Below are 17,562 nucleotides of genomic sequence, written 5' to 3' on the forward strand. Positions count from 1 at the left end.
TTTTAAAATATTTTGTGGTTCAAATATATGCGAATCATTAAAAGATATCTCTGAAATCGAGAGTGAGTATACGATTTTCAGTAAAATGACTGAATAACCAAATTATTTATTTTGCATATTATCCATCCAGCAAACATGCTGTTGGTTGTTTAAAACAAAGCACCATCGGGATGCTGGATTTGTGTTACTCTGCTATTGTTGTAGTTGTTTAGATAATGAACTGAAATAATTCACTGAAATTAAACTTAATCTCTTTCATCCGGTGAAGTAGAATCAGAAGTACTTTATTGATCCCGGAGGAAATTATGTGATCCCAGATGCTCCATAAGGAAAGAAAGAAAAATGAATAAAACAAGTGAAAAGCTTTACAAAATGAATGAACATTTGACGGTGGACCTAATCGCATTGCCTTATAAAAGTGAAAGAGAAATTACAAACACTGCCACATCTTGTGTTGTAGGAAAATGCAAGACTATCCATAAACTAATAGTACTGTACTGGAAAACGATATATGTACACAACTTCTCACCACACTGTACAATAATATGGAATAATGGATATGTGCTGCATCACAACAGATCTCTATTTTACAGGAACTGTTTTGAGGAAGGTATATGGTCAATATTTGACTTGATGGATAACTTTTAGAATATGAACAATTCTGTACTAAACACAGCTTTAACTCTCCCATATTAGAGTAAATGAAGTTACGTAACGCACCTCCCCGAGAATTTGTATTTCTTACCAAAAACATGATGATGCACCAAACCATACAACCACCAATTTACCAATTCGAGACAGAAAGTGCAGCAACTCTTTTACCGGTATAAGAAAGTGTTTTACAGAGACTTTATTCCCTGGATGTCAAAACAAATATTGTATTTTAAATAAATTTGATATGGAATTGCTTGCCAAACTGAGAACTATGTATCTCACTCTACCTATATCCCGAAGACAAATGAGTCGTACTATAAAATTATGAATAACATCTAAGGAATTATTGAGGTTACACTTTAATATTGAAGGCAATGTTTGTACATTTTGTGAAGACTTTATATTTTTCTCATGCAAAAGGTTCACAGTTTTTGGTCTAAAACTCAATAACGTATAAAAGAAAAAATTCCATCACCACCGATTTCTCTCTCAAGAGATTATATTACATTTGGTTTACTTTTAGGAAACAAAAGAGGTGAACTGTGTGTCAGTGTTATTTTAGCTCTGGCCAAGTTCTTCACACACAAAAAATGAATGCAAAAATTTCTCCCCGATTTTACCTTCTTAAAAAAACGATTTTGAATTGTATAAAAAAAACCTCTTTAAAATTTGTGGAAAAATCCAAAAACAAAAAAATATACCGCTTTATGAATGATATTCCCTTAGAGCTAAATCCATATTGTATTCCCTTGGCCCTTTTTTTTTTTTGGTTTGTTTACTTGTTTACTCTTACACTTAATTGATTTTATACAAAATTCACAAAATCATTGATGTACGATTTAGCCACGTTTGTCTGTTTATATGTTTTGTTTGTTTATACTTTATAAGTTCGATAAAGGTTAAAAAATAATAAATCATGCAGGGTCGGAACCTTCGACGTGCTGATGTTTGTTTCTGTCCGAGCCCATTTCAGTGACGCACCCGGAAGTTGTCTGAATGTTAAAGATGGCGTCCGGAGTGGATCATTGAGCCTGACACGGGGAAGATTCCACCCGTGATTTCACGACAACTGGGCAAAAAAAAACACTTATGAAGACGAGATGGCGTTTAAAGAACTGAACCGGAACGCCCGGCTACTTTTTTGGCAATTTCAGCAACGCGTAGCGGCAAAACAGAAAAGTAAGTAATGTGTGTTTGTCTGGGCGTGTTTTACTTCCGCTTCTACGTTTTTTTTTTTTAACTTTACATTTGCATCGTGGCGTTTATTATATATATATATATATATATATATATATATATATATATATATATATATATATATATTTAACATAAATAGTACAAACAAATACACATATGTACAAATAAACTTGGCAAGGTTGAAGTGAATGTCAATGAAACAACCAGGGATGAGGAAGCAAAGGACATAAGGACATTCGTTCTGTATGTAATCAGAAGTTAATAGTGTTAACGGTTTGGGAGAAATGTATAATGCTAGACGAAAAAGAAAGTAAAAGAAAAAAATTAAATCAATAGATAGATAAGTAAAATTAAAAAGTGAAAAAATAAAATGAAATTAAAAAAAAAAAAATTGCAAGGGGAATATAACATGTATTTAACTTGATGGTTCACAAGGAATTCTCAGACATCAAACTGTATTTTTTTTGGTTTTTGGATTTTTCCCTAAGTTTTAAGGCATTTTTATATAATTCAAAATCGTTTATAACGAACGTAAAATTTTCAGAACATTTTTGAATTCTGTTTTTGTGAATGAAGAACTTAGCCAGGCCCAAAATAGCAATAACACATAGTTCATCTCTCTTGTTGCTTAAAAGTAAACCAAATGTTATATCATGTCTTGAGAAGGAAACCGGTGACGATGGAAAATTGTCTTTAACCCATGTTTGAGTTTTAGCCCAAAAGCCCTGTACTTTTTCGCATGAGAAAAATATATGGTCAGTGGTTTCAATGTTGTCTTCACAAAATGTACAAATATTATCTTCAAAATTAAAGCGTACCCTCAATAATTCCTTAGATGGGTAGGTGTCATTCATCATTTTGAAGTGGGTCTCTTTTGCCTTGGGGGCTATGGGTAGAGTCAGATACATAGTTCGCAGCGTGGCAATCGACTCCTTATCAAATTTATTTAAAATATTATTTTTGTTTTGGCGTTCAGGGAATAAGTTTTCTGTAAAACATTTCCTAATAAAGGAGTTGCTGCACTTTCACTTCCGCTTCTATGTTGTTTACACCAGTTGTCAACTAACGCAGGTTTGTGTCGAGAGGCGAAAGTTTCCTTGCTGGCGGCTCGGTGTGTGACTCAAACCGCTTCCCGACCGGAGCCCTGTGCGGAGGAACAGGCCGCCGTGAAGCCGACGTTCGTCAACAGAAATCCGCGTAACCTGGAGCAGATGGCCCTGGCCGTGAAGGACCGGGGCTGGAAGACAACCTGGCCTCACCGGCAGTTCTACCACAGGTCAGGATCGATTTTCTTTCCAGTGATCAGAAATGAGAATTAATCTCAAGATTAAAATGAGATTTTATTGGACTGAATGTCATATGCTCCATGCAGAGCTGATGAAATGGAAATTGATTTTAAGGAAGATAAGATAAACTTTATTGATCCCCATAGGGGAAATTCTTTTGTCGCAGCAGCCTAACAGTCATAGTGTCAATAAATATGAATAGAAATAGAAATACAAAATATAAATGTAATATATTATCAGACTTTTTAATTCCTCTTCCTTCAGCCGCAGGGAATCTTCAAATCTTTGTACTTAAGACCTTAAAACACTTTATAGCCTTGACTTTGACACTTTATAGTTTTATTTGTATTTCTTTCCCTCCCCCCTTTTTTTTACTGTTTATACAATTTCCTACTATTATTTATTATTGTTGTGTTTTACTTGAAACTCTGGCACAACAATTTCCTTCGGGATAAATAAAGTTGTCCTTATTCTTATAAAAAGACATCCACAAATAAATAGACAGCAGAGAGAACAACAACATCAAGGATCAGAATGGAGGGGGGACAGTAAGGGTGAAAATAGACAACCAAAACAACAACAACAGCAAGGATAGGAACATGAACAGAGTCGCAATTGCAATGACAAAAATAAGCAGGATGCGAATGGGCTGAGACCAACAAGGATAAAATTGACAACAGATTTAGGATATGACTTGTGAAGGGGTGAGGGAGTGAAGTTGTGGTTGCAAAGATGCTCCTCCGGTAAGAGTCGTGTGCCGTCCAAACTGCTGTTTTACAGTCCGGCTGTCGGGAGAAAGGAGCGTCTAAACCAGACCGTGGCATTTTTGCTTTTTTATCCGGCCCGTCAAACTATTTTCTTTGAATATTTTAATACATATTTTCAATCAGTATTGAATTTAGAATTTTTTTTCTTTTTTTTTTATCTGTATGGATGATAACATACAAAATAATACCAGTAAATTATATATTTTAAAGTTGAAATAAAATGCCAAAACATGTAAATATTTAAATTGCTATTTTCATTTTGTTCAATTGACATGATACCTAGTTAGTTCATGCATAAAAATTAAATAAGAAATGTGGCCCAGCCAAAATAATTGCCCAACCCTGGTCTAAAGCGTTCACTTCTTAAAGCATCTCAGCAATATGACTGTGGCATCGTCTTGATTTGTTCTTCTGACTGGTAAAGACGTTTCAGTATTTATTCTTTTTTAATATAAGATTTTTTTTTCTTTCAGTCCCAAGTAGTGTTGTATTGAGTAAGCTTCAAGATCCAAAGTTTTTATTGCTATATGTACAGTCTTGAAATGGGTTTGCCTTTACAATGCAATTCTTATTTTGCTGGCAACACAGGACAGCAAAATGCCAGCAAAAAAAGATAGGTACCTAATAGCAAATTGCTAGCAGATAGGCAGCAAAAAAAAAACAAAACAAAGATATTATTGCAATGAAATGTAAACCGCATTAACACAATCTGCAAGTTGACAAAGAGTGCAAATTGAAATGTAAACCGTTGTGTTCCAGGAATGTGGATGTTGAGTGTGCAAACTCACAAAGTGCAAGTTGTATGCAGACAGTTAAATTAATAGTTACTGGTTACACTGAATGTAGAGCGAGAAACATTTGGGACTTTTTTGCAGTATAGATGAAATCCATGTTAAAGATGTCTCTGATAATCTTTAATAATTAATGCAATTGAAAGTTGTATTCAAAACATTAACTCATGCTGTTTAGAAATGTAACATAACGTACATGAGTGCTCAGTTGAATTTTAAGATATTAATGTGGTTTATCTAGTATAGTCACACTTCTTTTATTAAATTTCTGAATGTTTTTCTACCTAATTTTGTTTCAAGTTGATGTCTTGATCTTAGTAAATGTTGGATCATTTGATAACAAGCTTCAGAGATTTTTTTCCCCTCTTTCCCCTCCTCTATTTCCCCACCATTGGTCTAATCTGTCTGCTCTCTTCGCAGGTTGGCGTTTTCTCGCACGCAGCATCACGTGACTGCTCAGGTGTTCGCCAGCGACTCTCCCATCCCCGTGCTTTCCTGCTCCACCAAGGAGTGGGCACTGAAGAAGGAGCTGGCCTCCACAAACTGCGTGGCGGCGTGTCAAGCCGTGGGTGAAGTGCTGGCCCACCGATGCCGACAGGCGGGGATAACCAGGATGGTGTACCGGGCGATTCCCTGGACGTACCGCTCGGACGCCGTGAGTGTCGGCGTAACAAAACCACCAATAACGGGCCTCATGTCATCGCACACTCACAGCTTTCTTCTTCTTTCTCACAGGTTCAGTCGTTCAGGGCAGCGATCAAAGATGGAGGAGTCACTCTCAGTGAACCCAGAAGAAAATACATAGGCTCCTGAAGTAAGCAGGTGTCTTTCCAGTGTTTTGTAAAAACGATTTGTCTGCATGTTGTACAAATTGCAAAAACTTAAACTATGTGCTTGACAAAATAAGTGACCCCCCCCCTCCGTGTGACAAAAACATTGAGCGATTATTAAATAAACAAGATCACTTGCTCAGATGATAATTTATTTTTTTTTCATAGTAAACAAGTGAGGTGCGGACAAATCATTGCAAAGAGGTGGTGACAACATTTCTAAAACCAGGATCGATAATCCTTTTGATTATGAAACAGCGTGACATTGGCTCAGTGGACACTGCGCGTAAAGTGCATCTTTTCTTTAATTGTGAGCATGCAGCTTTCATGAGTACAGCTTAGAATGACATCAGCACCTGGCGCTAATAAATCTCAAAACAGAATACAGAACAATGTATTCATTGAGCAATAAAGTGTCAACAGAAATGGAAAACCTGAAGTTGCTCACACAGAAATTTAAAAAAAAAAAAAAAAATGCAGCTAATTCAGCAATCGCGCTCCAATACATTTATACCCAAACACATGCAGAAACTTGGGAGGTAACAATTATACTGCAGTCCCATGTGACGACGGACACATTCGGCATGCAACTGCGAATCTCTCATCTAAAAGCTTTTAAAAGTAGAATTTTAATCCCAGATTAAAGGCACTCATACGGGAGAACTTAATATAAAATGGGAGGAAATAGTATAAAGAATTTAAATTCAGGATATTCATTGGCACGTAAGAACACACAGCTTGGCAAATGACGACGTGCCATAAAACTGGCCCTGACGCGGTCAGTAATGCACAGCTCATCATACAGTAAAACCCTTCTGTATGTCAAGTAAAAATACTTCTGAAAAGAGAACATGAAATACATACGGAAAGAAGCCAACCTTGAACTGGCAGCGTACAGCTTCATATTTAGGGACAGGATAAAGGAGTCTTTGCATAGATATTCTTTCTGGAGTGTGGACGCATGGGGCGAGAGAGGCATGACGGGGAAGGAGGGGCTAATAAGTCTACGCAGATAACTATTATTCCAAAAACACAGTATTATAAATACAATAACTTCATCCATCTTTTGTGGCTTTCAGTCGGGTCACAATACTGCTGCGAATCATGCACTGATACTCACGATGTGCGATGAAGAGACCACGTGAATCCGTCTCGTCTGTGAATCATTTATAATACAACGCCGAACCAAATGGGATTTTTTTTTTTTTTAATCGTAGTAAAGATATTGGCACCTTCTGTTGTGTTCCCTCACCTTCTCTGACTGGTGTTTTAAAAAAAAAAAAAAAAAAAAAAAAAGGGGGTCTTTTCTTTCCTTCCTCCTCAGGGTTTGTTCTGTTTTGCCTCGGTCAGGCTTCGCGGTTCAGGTGACAGATCCAAACACGCCGGCTGATGAATCAGACCTCTGTGCTTGTGGCTTTGCCTCCGTTGCCCCGGAGATCGCCTCGGGCTGCCGGGCAGCTTTGAAAAGAGCCACGAAATGGAGAGGAACGTCAATAAAACGGCCAAATCTATGAAAATGACACATGGAAGGAATCCTCCCACCCCCGGCCCGAATCCTCAGCTTCACTTACTTGTTCACATCTTTTCTCCTCCTCGTCCAGCTCGCTGATGGACTGCATGAGGGAGAACAGGTTCATCCTGCCGCTGCGGTTCACACTCGCAGGGACCTTGAGATAAGAGCGAAGAATGATTAGCTGCGTGCGCTCGGATCTTCTGCACGTGCACCGGGATCACCCGTTCCTTCTCCTCCCCGTGACGATTTAGATGCAATAACGGGTGAAGGTCTGCGCACCTTGTCTGGTTCTTTAATAGTGATAATGGGAGCGGAGGCTTGCGGAGCCGCTGGTCCGGCGCCCGGCTCGCACGGCTCGAACACCTGAGAAGACGACGGCTTGTTGAATGTGAGAAGATTAAGAAGGAGGCAACGACTCTGACTTTACAACTACCTCTCCTTCGGGGTCCTCCTTCACATCCTGACTCTCCATGGCATCCTTCTCATCCTCCTCTTCCTCCTCCTCTTCTTCCTCCTCTTCCTCCTCCTCTTCTTCCTCCTCTTCTTCCTCCTCCTCTCCTTGCTCTCTGTCCTCCTTTCCCTCTTCTTTGCGGGTGGACTTTTGCCGCTGGTCTCTGGACTTCCGCCTCCAGAGAGCGCTGTGACGCTGTTGGCTGCAACAGTTTACAACAATCAAAATCCTGATCGAAGCTCAAGAAAGGGACATGCGACACATGCGTCCAGTGTGACTTCAAAAGTCCTCCAAAAATGCAAAACATGTATAATTTTTTTGCACTTTTTCATGCTTTATCATCAGAGATGTGTAGAAATGGCGGCGCCTGACCTTGCATTGAGGATGCCATTGTAGGTCTGAAGCTGCTTCATGAAGCCATCGTTTGGCTTGACGACGGAGCGACAGTCTCTGACGTAGGCTAAAGCCACATCCAGCGGCCAGTGTTCGTGTTTCATGGCGTATGCGATCACCGTGGAAGCGGAGCGAGACACCCCCATCTTACAGTGCACCAACACCGCCAGGCCGCTCTCCCTGCAGGGGCGAGGCAGCGGTGAATGGAGACGAGTCACAATAAGTGGAGGTAACAAAAGCTGCACAGAGGCTACGCAGCGAGGTCGCCATGTGACCGTTCAAAACCGCGAGAAGAAACGCACACACTCCGCGATCAGGGTTAAGAAGTGTCCTTTTCCTTTTTTAAGCTGTTTTTTTTTCAGGAAATGACGGCTGAGGATTCCTTCTCTCACGAGGAATTACTTTCCAAGACTTGTATAAGATCTTTTCAGTCTAAATTGAGTGGTTACTCACAACCGCTCTTTCTACTTTGTTCCCATTACAGTTGTAAATATTAAGTTATTGCAGATTTAATGTTATTTTTCCCCAAATGCTTTCCGATATTTTTCAACCGATTTCTACTATTAGTTGCATTTCCTGCTCCTTGTAAGGACATGCTTGCTTTCGGTTGATGTCTTCCTTGATTTTGTTTTTCGATCATGTCAAAGGTCGCTGGAATATTCCTAGTTTTGAACACTATTTAATTAGCAAAGAATTAGAAAAATTTGTATTTTTCCAAAAAAAGACACCTGGATCTCGATAGTAAAAGGGTGGAGCTGAATCTGACACAATATTACAGATATTCTAGAGATAAACATAATGCCTTGGCTTACACAAAATAGGGCAACAAAAATCATAATTCAATTGTCAAAGGTGAAGTTGTGCAACAAATTAACATCTTAAATCCAGCTGCCGACGACACATCTAGAGAAATGCATCACTAAGAGCCGAGCTCTCCAGTGGAGCTCCGTTTGCGACAGTTGGGACCTGCATTTAAACTCATCTGCAGCGACCTGAATAAATACTAATATGTTTGCATTATATTTGATGGAACAAGGAAATAATGAGCAAATACTCAAATGCCGCAAAATCATTCATCGCCTACGGAGGGGGATATTTGCAAAGCGTCGCAGGCCAGTTTGCTCTCAGTGTTTCAGGAGTACCTGGCAGTGCTGATAAAGTTGTAGGTGTCCGTCCAGTGGGAGAGCAGGTCGGTAGCTTCCACGTCGTACACTCTGATGTTCATGTAGGTGAAAGACTCCGGGAAAAAGTTGTCGATCTCTCTTGTCATATTCAGAATGTAGCCCACACTGAAAAAGATAGCGATTCAGCGAAACACAATTAATCTTCCACATGACTTGAGACAATGGAAAAACGGACAACCGGCACACTGAGAACAAGGTGACGATACAAACTTGTTTTTCTGCAGCTCCTCAAAGTTGGCTGCGTTCCACTCAGAGCCCTGAAATAAGACCAATTTAGGGGAAGTTACTGTCACATGATTACATCAGTGTGGGCATTAAAAACCTCCGACGCTTTGCAGGCAAAAGAAGAGCCACGACTGTTGAACGGCAGATGAGAGCGGATGTCGCTATTTTCTCTGCAGCGGAATTCACTCACCAAGTAAAGGTAGTCAAATATTTTGGAGGGCTTGTCCATCTGAGCCATTGTGATCAGGATCTCATTGTCTATGTACTCCTTGTGCTGCCTCAGGTCGAACCCTACTCTGGCCTTCAGTGCTGTGTGCACCTAAATCCGCGAAGGATTACAGAATAAATAAATAGAAATCCATTTTTCTTTGCTTAATGTGCTCTCTGCCTCAACACGTCACTTGCCATCTTTGAAGTGAGGCTGTCCAGGTCTTCAGTCCTCATGATGTCTCTCAGGTGCTCCTTGATCAGTGTTTCGTTGAAAACCCTGTCCACCGTACTAGTCAAGAAAACATGGAGCATCTTCAGAATCTTTCTCGGTAATCGCAAAACATACTATTTCGCATCTCTCAACCATCCCGAGGCGAAACGATGCGCTACCTCTGTCCGTCACTGTCCTTCCTGACCGACTCCAGGTCGTTCATGCTCTCCCACTCGTTGAGACAGAAGCGATCGGACTCCAGGTGTCGGTGGTAGTGCTGAGCCCACTCCAGGCTGAAGCCCGGGATCACCGCCGCTTTCACCGCCCGCTCGCAGCAGCCATGCAGCACCTGCAGCACCGACCTTGCGGGCAGAAGAAAGAAAGAAACCTTTACTGTCACATTCAGTTATGTATAGAGAACAACATCGGCGAGATTTGACCGACGCATTTAACCCGTCATGGATGAACCACGAACAGAAGGACTTTGGGGTTCAGTGTCTTGCTCAACAACACGACTGGCGAGGAGGAGCGCGGGAAACTAACCGGGGAAGAACGACTAAACTAACCCCTGGAACCAGGCTGGAACATGGACGAGAAGACAATGTCACTCTGAGAAGCCCGATACCAGGTAGTGGGAATAACGCTCAATTTTTCTCACCCGTTTTTAAGATTTTTAGAGCTGATTTCGCATCTGTCACAACACCTGTTTATTTTTCTTTATCTAAAAAAAATGTCTTAATGTAAACATATGCAAATTTGTGGGTTTGATGATTAAATGATTCCATAATTTGGGTTAAAAACATTTACTCGTACCTGCTGGATTTGAGAAAGTTGAATTAACACATTTAAAAGGCAACCACTTGTGATTTATATGGAGTTCACATTGTGAAATTGCTGAAAAAATAGGGTTTTTGTAAGACAATGATGCCAATGTGACATTTTCCCTTCAACCTTTGGATATCAGATAAGTTCCATGTTATCCTGTCATAAATATGTTTACGTGTTACACAAAATGATTGATTTTGATTAGTAATAGAAAAAAAGGGCTTTAGTGACGCCATGGCAACCTTGACTCCTGCCCTCTAATTTTCTGTTCGTCCTTTAACCCAAGTTGACATTGGTGTTATTGTTTTATTATTCAATTTCTAAGGGGTGGTCAGGACATACTACATTACATTACATTACATTTGGCAGACGCTTTTATCCAAAGCGACTTACAATAGAGGACATAAGGACTGCAAATAACACTTGCAAATACAAAATACACATATTGCATTTACAAGAACAGGACTAGCGAATGGGCAGATGAAAATTCCAATCCACAAACTTATGATGAATATGATTGGCCTCCACTAATCCCATGGAAGAGGACGCAGCACTGGGAACAACATAAAGGATATTCAATATATTTTGCGTCACGGCATAACAAGCATTTGAACTCACCACATGGTCTGCAAGGAAACAGGCTTGAAAATTCTTGTCTCTTCAGCTGAAGTCACGCTAAACCCACTGCGGGGGAAAAAAGAAGAACATGACATGAACGTCAGTATCATATCCGAGAAATTAAGGCAAACAGAGAAAGGCGAGATCATGTGGGAGGGACGTGTTAATAAGAATTACGAGGCTGTGTCAAATGATTTGATGAGCGGTGTAAAGCAAGAGGCGAGAAGGAAACCACGGTTTGATCTGGCCTTGTTAGAGTGAACCGGCTGGTGTGACTTGGCCCACAAGCCAGGCCTCTTCTAAGGTGACACTTTGTGTGTCTGCACGTTATTTCCAGGATGGCAATAGAAAGCTGAGCGCCGCGACAAAGACGATTGGAAACCAGCGAGTTCAAACCTGAACCCGATGACGGAGCTCTGATTACACTGATTTAATAAAACTGTAATAAGTAGGTGAAGGCAAAGACAATACATTGTTATATACTGAATATTGTCACATCTTTAGATTTTTCAAAAAGTGCTTTATTATTTTACTTATCAGCTTCAGATTTTAGGTCATGGAAAATTACATGACAAAGCCATTAAAGACTATTTCCAAATAATACAATTTCCAAATGTTAACAAACAAAATTTTATTTTATTTTTTTTGTTTGTTAAAATCGACTCTACCTGCAAATTAGTAATTATTAAAAAAGATTTCAAAAAATCAAAGATATTAACAAGAAAATGACATTGATATTAACAACAAAATCATCTGTAATTCAACTTGAATTACTTTAAAAATAAGCCAGAAATGACTTGAATGTCTGAGAAATTATTTTGATTTCCCGAGTTTTAATGATTTTATTTGTAATGGTTCAAATGAGAAATGCTGAATCTTGCTGCATTGAGAGGCCCTGCGGGGGCATTTAAAATAAACAAAATAGTTAATTCTCACACATCCCGCAAAACACATTCATTTCATCTGTGCCGTTTATTTGACTAAAATGTTATCTTTCCAAAATAACCATATGGATAAACAAACAACCAGACAGGACAGATGTGATATCAAGCGTCCAGGTTATATAGTATCATCACCTGACTCAATATCAGTTACTACATTTCATAGTAAAAGTAAACCGTTGTCAAATGGGTTGTCAATATATACAGACAGGAAAATAAACAAAGTTTGAATTCCAATCCAATCACACACACATGGTTAAGCCTTGTTTCTAAACACATGTTTCTCAGCTCATGTAAGGCCCAGAGTGAGTGATAGCAGCAGTTGTAATTCAGAAAGAATGATTGTCCTCCTTAAATAGAAACGTTGCTCATTCAACATGATCTCGAGCCAAAATCTTGACATCAGTCTGCGCAGTCCAGGCACTGGCTTCTGCTTCGATAGTTTCTACCCTTTTGCTCAGATCTGCCTGACCAAGATTCTTACCCATCTCCGTCCACGTACACCTGTGTGTCGCTCCAGATTGGAAGAACCAGGCCAATTGTGCACTGATCACTGCAAAAGTAGGGAGGACAGAGAAACAAGACACAAAGGGAGGTTCAGACCGATAGTGACCTTGAAGTCTAATGTCTATCTGGTGTTAATTGGCTTCCGATGGAGCTGATTGTCGCAGACAACTCAAAAATATCACATGTTGTAATATTCAAGAGTATTATGATCTAAAAAAAAAAAGTCAACTTCTCGCAGGATTTATGAAATAATACACCTCTCGTCTTGGTTACACAGACCTGTCTGAGTTGGGGAAATCCATGCCAAGCAGGATGTTCTCCTGTTTGTTGCAGAGGGTGGAGACGACGATCAGATATCTGACTCGGACCGGGCTGACAGACTCCAGTTGCACCGCCTGCACGATGCACAGAGAATATGTAAAGACTAAAAGGTTGAAGGCATGAGTGCAACAGGTCCGAGGCCCGGTTCATTTTGTGCAAAATATTTTTATCCTAATATCCTGTGAGGGAAATGTCATGATTACGTTTACAAAGTCAAAAAAAAAAAAAAAAAAAAAGATATGGTCCAAAGTCTTGAAATATGTATAGAACAGTTCACTGACGTTTGAATTAAGGCCAATCAAGAGGATTCTGTAGGAAAATGTAACAATCAATTTTGAAATGAATAAATATGAATATATATTAATGAATTGAAAAAAAAACCCAACATATACACATTAAGGAAGAATGGCTTACTCAATTACAAAAGGAATTGTCTTTTTTGACCACAAAAGTTGTGTCACAATATAGATAATAAAAAGGTGGAATATTGGGAAAAATAATCAAAATTACAATAATAAAAAAAAACAAACACAACAGGTCCCAAATGGCATTTCTTTTCTGTCCTCACCAGCTTGATGGTGTCCTCCGGTCTGAGCTGTTCAATCATTGCATGAACGTGTCGGTGTCGCGTGTCTGAAGCTCGCACTCCATGTTTCAGGGGCGAAGAATCTTCATTTAGTCCTTCTCTCTCCCCCTCTTCCAGCAGAAGAACCGCACCTTTGACGAGGGCAAAGCTCTCCCTGAAGACAAAGAGACAAATATCATTTTTGGCTCAGGTGACAGTTGAATGCTATTCAAATAACGTGTTGCTGTGCCACTACCTTTTTTGAAGTCTGCCTTTTTTGTCAGTGCACTCATCCTTGAGAAAGAAAAAAGAAAAAAATGACACAAAGTTGTAATATACCGGACTTGTTTTGTGATTATGAGTAATTTCAACAGTTTAATCAATCATAATGACAATTATCATAAAAATATGCTTGTCTCTTAACCCCCGCAATATGACAATTGTTATGATAAGGAGTTGAATAATGCATTTCCAGCATAGCGCTGCCGCACCGGAACAAGAGTGGTCGATAAGTTTCATGTAATAACGTGACAATTATTTCATACAAATAAAGATGGTGACGTATATATGAAGGCATACTATAATTGTCAACTGTTGATTAATTTTGTAATCGGTTATACAACCGGTGTTACAAATCCTGTTATGAATCCTGAAAAATCCGCACTTATGAACTTATCAAAGAGAAACAAAAAGAGAAAATTAAAACGATAGCTTAAAGAGACAAAGCTAGGAGACTTCCTTTTTAGAAAATGGAATGACTAGGTTTCATGATGTGGTTCTAAGAGTAAAAAATAAGCCAGTTATTCTGCCTCGGACTACAGTGTGATTTTAAAATGTATCTTTATAGCAATTACCTAGTTATATCTTAGCATTAAATTGATATACTTCTTTCTTCTTCTGGGGCGGCAGCAATATGCTTCTGTGCATCATAAAGGAAGTGTTTAGGAAGTGCCAAACTTGTACATATATGGAATAAGATGAAGAAATTGCATCATGCTTGTGAAGAGAACACATTTTGGACCACCCTAGGACATTTTCAAAACCTGTGTTCAAATAAGATTTTGAAGCACAGTGGAGACAGAGCGCGTGACGCCCCTGCTTAAAGATCTTGAATATGAGCGTCTGTCAAAGTTTGGGTCTTTTCAATATATGTGCAATGTGGTGGAACACTGATAAGGCGCAGTGGAAGCCTGACAGTGAGGAGACAGACAGACACTGTGAAATATATGTGATGGGAAGGTGACATGGGTAAAGAAACTCGTCGCAAACTGAGCGAGAATAGAAACAATATGAGAGTGAGGGAAGGAAGGGACAACGGAAGTAGGAGTGGGGGAGAGTAAGAGAGATAGCAAAAGAGGTTTCATTAACAAGAGCCGGGGAGAAAAAAAACATTACCTGTTACGCAACTGACAAGTCCAGACAGATTCAAGGATGGAGTAAAAAAAAGACATGAAAGAGGTGAGGTGGGCAGGAGTCAGGAGAGGAATGATGAATATTTGAAGAAGAGGAAAAAAAGGAGAAAATACAGGTTAAGACAGTAGAATGATTAGATTATGTGGTAAAATATGCAAACATGAGACTTGGACCCATGATCAGGTCATTAATGGTTTACTTGAATGATGATACGAAAAAAAGTCGGGCTTTCGGTGTAAGTTTAAACAAGCTTTGTCAGAAGAGTTGCAAGCGTCAGAGGGGAGGAGATAGAGAAAAAAAGCTGATGGGGCAGTGAGCATTTAGACAGACGGGATGTGATCCAATCACTTTCTGACACTGCAGTGAATGAAAATGGCAGATAAGTCACTTTCCACAATCTGTATCTCTGACATTATTGCAAAGTAAACTAATCTCACAAACTTGGCAAAGCCCAGGCAATAACGGGGAGGCAAACAGGAATTACAACCTCTTCATTCAAGGTATTGCACGTCCTGCACGAGCGGCCTGTGCGTCTTAGAATCGGTTGTAAGGCAAAAGCACACGTCTACGTATCTGAACATGCGCTGAAAGTGTAATCATGAATTATAAGGTAATGGAGCTGGAAAACTCACTGGCGCTGTGGAAATGGAGGGAGTCCTGTGGAGTCTCAGCAGGGCCATTGCACAGCGCAGCTGTTTACGGGGTGAGCCTGCTGGTGTGAGCAGGCTCAAACAGGCCCGGCAGGATCCTGCAAAAGTATGATGTGGGCGTTCCCAATGCAAATTTGTTTTTTTTGCCTGCATTAACACATGATGACAGAAAATTTTGATGTGATGTGTGGTTGCACATGAACTGATACTTACTTATATTTAACTCTGTATTCAAAAGTGTCTAGGTGAAGTAAAACTACAACTTCCTCATGCAAGAAGCCTTTATAATACTTGAACAACTTGATGTTTTTTATTTGTACTTTTTAAATGTTCCGAGTCTTGTTTTCACCTGACTGCAAGTTAATATTGGCGTGTTTTTCAACTGTATTTTCTTGCTCACTTTAGAATACCAACTTGCCCGACTTCTGGGAGGTCATTTATCGGCCATTTTTGACTTATTTCTGGTTAATGTCTGGATTATTTCCAGTTGTGTTGTTTTACTAACTTCGGAAGTTTAGGAAGTTCATTACATTTATTTACTAGGGGGGATTTTCAGTGACTTTGAAAAGAATCAACAAAAGTTAATAAGCAAATAATAAAGCGATTTACTAATATGAAATTGATAATAATAATACAGTAACTAAACGAGCAACGGATTCACTGCGTCAGTAAATAAAGATATCATCAAACAAATAAATACCTATGAATTGAAAGTAATTTTATATCCCGATTTTGAAATTTATCATGATAACGTCGCAGCTCGACGGTACTTGATATTAGATTGCATAGATCCAAATGAGAGTCAATGTTAAGCGCCAGTGAAGTAACTCAATACCTACTTAATGTGGCAGCAGAAATGTGACCAAACTCGGGATCCCCAACCAGGGTGAACACGAGGAATAACTATTTTAACTGTTAAAACTTTTCTCTAGTTTTATCGAGACGGACGAGCAGGAAAAAACACCGCGACTCGTCACTGCTTTTGAATCCCCGCTCGGCTACTCCGGCTAGCCAAACACAGCTGGCGATAGCGTTAGCTCCCGCTCTGTCCACCGTTTATGAGTACCATTTTTTTTTAAAATAACTATTAACAAACACATGCTTTAGTGTTAAACGTTTCTTGCCTTTAGCAGTTTGGGCTCCTCACGACAATGTCCTCCTTTTGGTGCCTTTTCCTTTACTCGACTCAAGGCTTGTTCCTTACTATCCGCCCTCCGCTTCCGTCGGAGGAGTGCGTGGGTGAGGGCGGGGGAGGAAAGTCGACGATGACGCCATGCGTCAATCCGATTGTGAAGCGTATTCAATTAGACGATGACGTCATGCGTCAATCCGAATGGGAAGAGTATTCAATTAGATGATGACGTCATGCGTCAACACGATTGTGAAGATGGTCTGTTTGTTCAATTTTAATCCAGGACTGTAAAATTCATTTTCACCAACATCAGCGTAATTTATGCCCTCAAATAGCCACGTGTAATGGTAACGAGTCTCGAATGTGGAAGTTTATGCTGATACTTGTTTTCTGTGTGATTTTGGGGTTCCTGGGAATTTGTGGGATGCAACGAATGCTGTTGGTTTTTTTCACCTGGAATTGAGCGTGAACAGCTATTGTTCATTAAACAGACGTTTTACCCTCACCCGGGTATTTCCTTGACTAAAACACTACAGAATAATGTGACTAAATCCATCTCAACTCCATATTGACAAGTAGATTGGAGAGAAAGACGTCCAATCCTAACTGACAAATCCTTGTATGTAACACCTTATGGATATGGTTGTATTTGTTTCTCAATTAGTCAATAACACTGGACCATGCATTGAATATAACCTGCATAATGTGAGTTATTGGGGCCCATTCATTAATTATGCCGGCGTGTGATCCTTTAAGCGTGTTTGTGAAGGTTCCCAGTCCTGTTAAAAGTTTGGCCTATAATGACTAGAAACCATCCAGTTGCTGATACAAGCATCAACAGACTCCCTCACCCCAAGTGTGTGAAGGAGAGATTTCGC

The 17,562-nt window shown here is 39.7% G+C and overlaps 2 protein-coding genes across 4 annotated transcripts; one reads left to right on the top strand and one right to left on the bottom strand.

The window, feature by feature from the left end:
• Positions 1-1,651: 1,651 nt before the first annotated feature.
• Positions 1,652-6,760, top strand: mrpl18 (mitochondrial ribosomal protein L18). The gene is made up of 4 exons (XM_086158731.1): positions 1,652-1,833; positions 2,923-3,127; positions 5,116-5,350; positions 5,431-6,760. The coding sequence occupies exons 1-4, from the start codon at positions 1,755-1,757 to the stop codon at positions 5,506-5,508; spliced, it is 597 nt and encodes a 198-aa protein (XP_086014857.1). The 5' UTR covers positions 1,652-1,754; the 3' UTR covers positions 5,509-6,760.
• On the bottom strand, positions 5,661-16,779 carry LOC147227543 (protein phosphatase Slingshot homolog 3). Of its 3 annotated transcripts, XM_086158730.1 has the most exons (18): positions 16,677-16,769; positions 15,535-15,699; positions 13,746-13,783; positions 13,493-13,664; positions 12,883-12,998; positions 12,581-12,649; positions 11,156-11,221; positions 9,892-10,074; positions 9,697-9,790; positions 9,482-9,610; positions 9,277-9,323; positions 9,025-9,171; positions 7,862-8,062; positions 7,584-7,691; positions 7,472-7,535; positions 7,318-7,401; positions 7,097-7,192; positions 5,661-6,983 (listed from the first exon to the last, which is right to left on the bottom strand). In XM_086158730.1, exons 2-18 carry the CDS (start codon positions 15,580-15,582, stop codon positions 6,846-6,848), a joined length of 1,800 nt encoding a protein of 599 aa, XP_086014856.1. In that variant the 5' UTR covers positions 15,583-15,699; positions 16,677-16,769; the 3' UTR covers positions 5,661-6,845. The 3 variants fall into 3 exon arrangements, with proteins under 3 accessions (XP_086014856.1, XP_086014854.1, XP_086014855.1); XM_086158728.1 differs by having other exon boundaries at positions 7,472-7,691; positions 15,535-15,650; positions 16,677-16,779; XM_086158729.1 differs by having other exon boundaries at positions 7,472-7,691.
• Positions 16,780-17,562: the final 783 nt, after the last annotated feature.

Source organism: Fistularia commersonii, chromosome 13 (assembly GCF_037954325.1).
Source record: "Fistularia commersonii isolate RoL2024-O1a breed Wild chromosome 13, RoL_Fcom_v1.0, whole genome shotgun sequence".
NCBI classification, from domain to species: domain Eukaryota; kingdom Metazoa; phylum Chordata; class Actinopteri; order Syngnathiformes; family Fistulariidae; genus Fistularia; species Fistularia commersonii.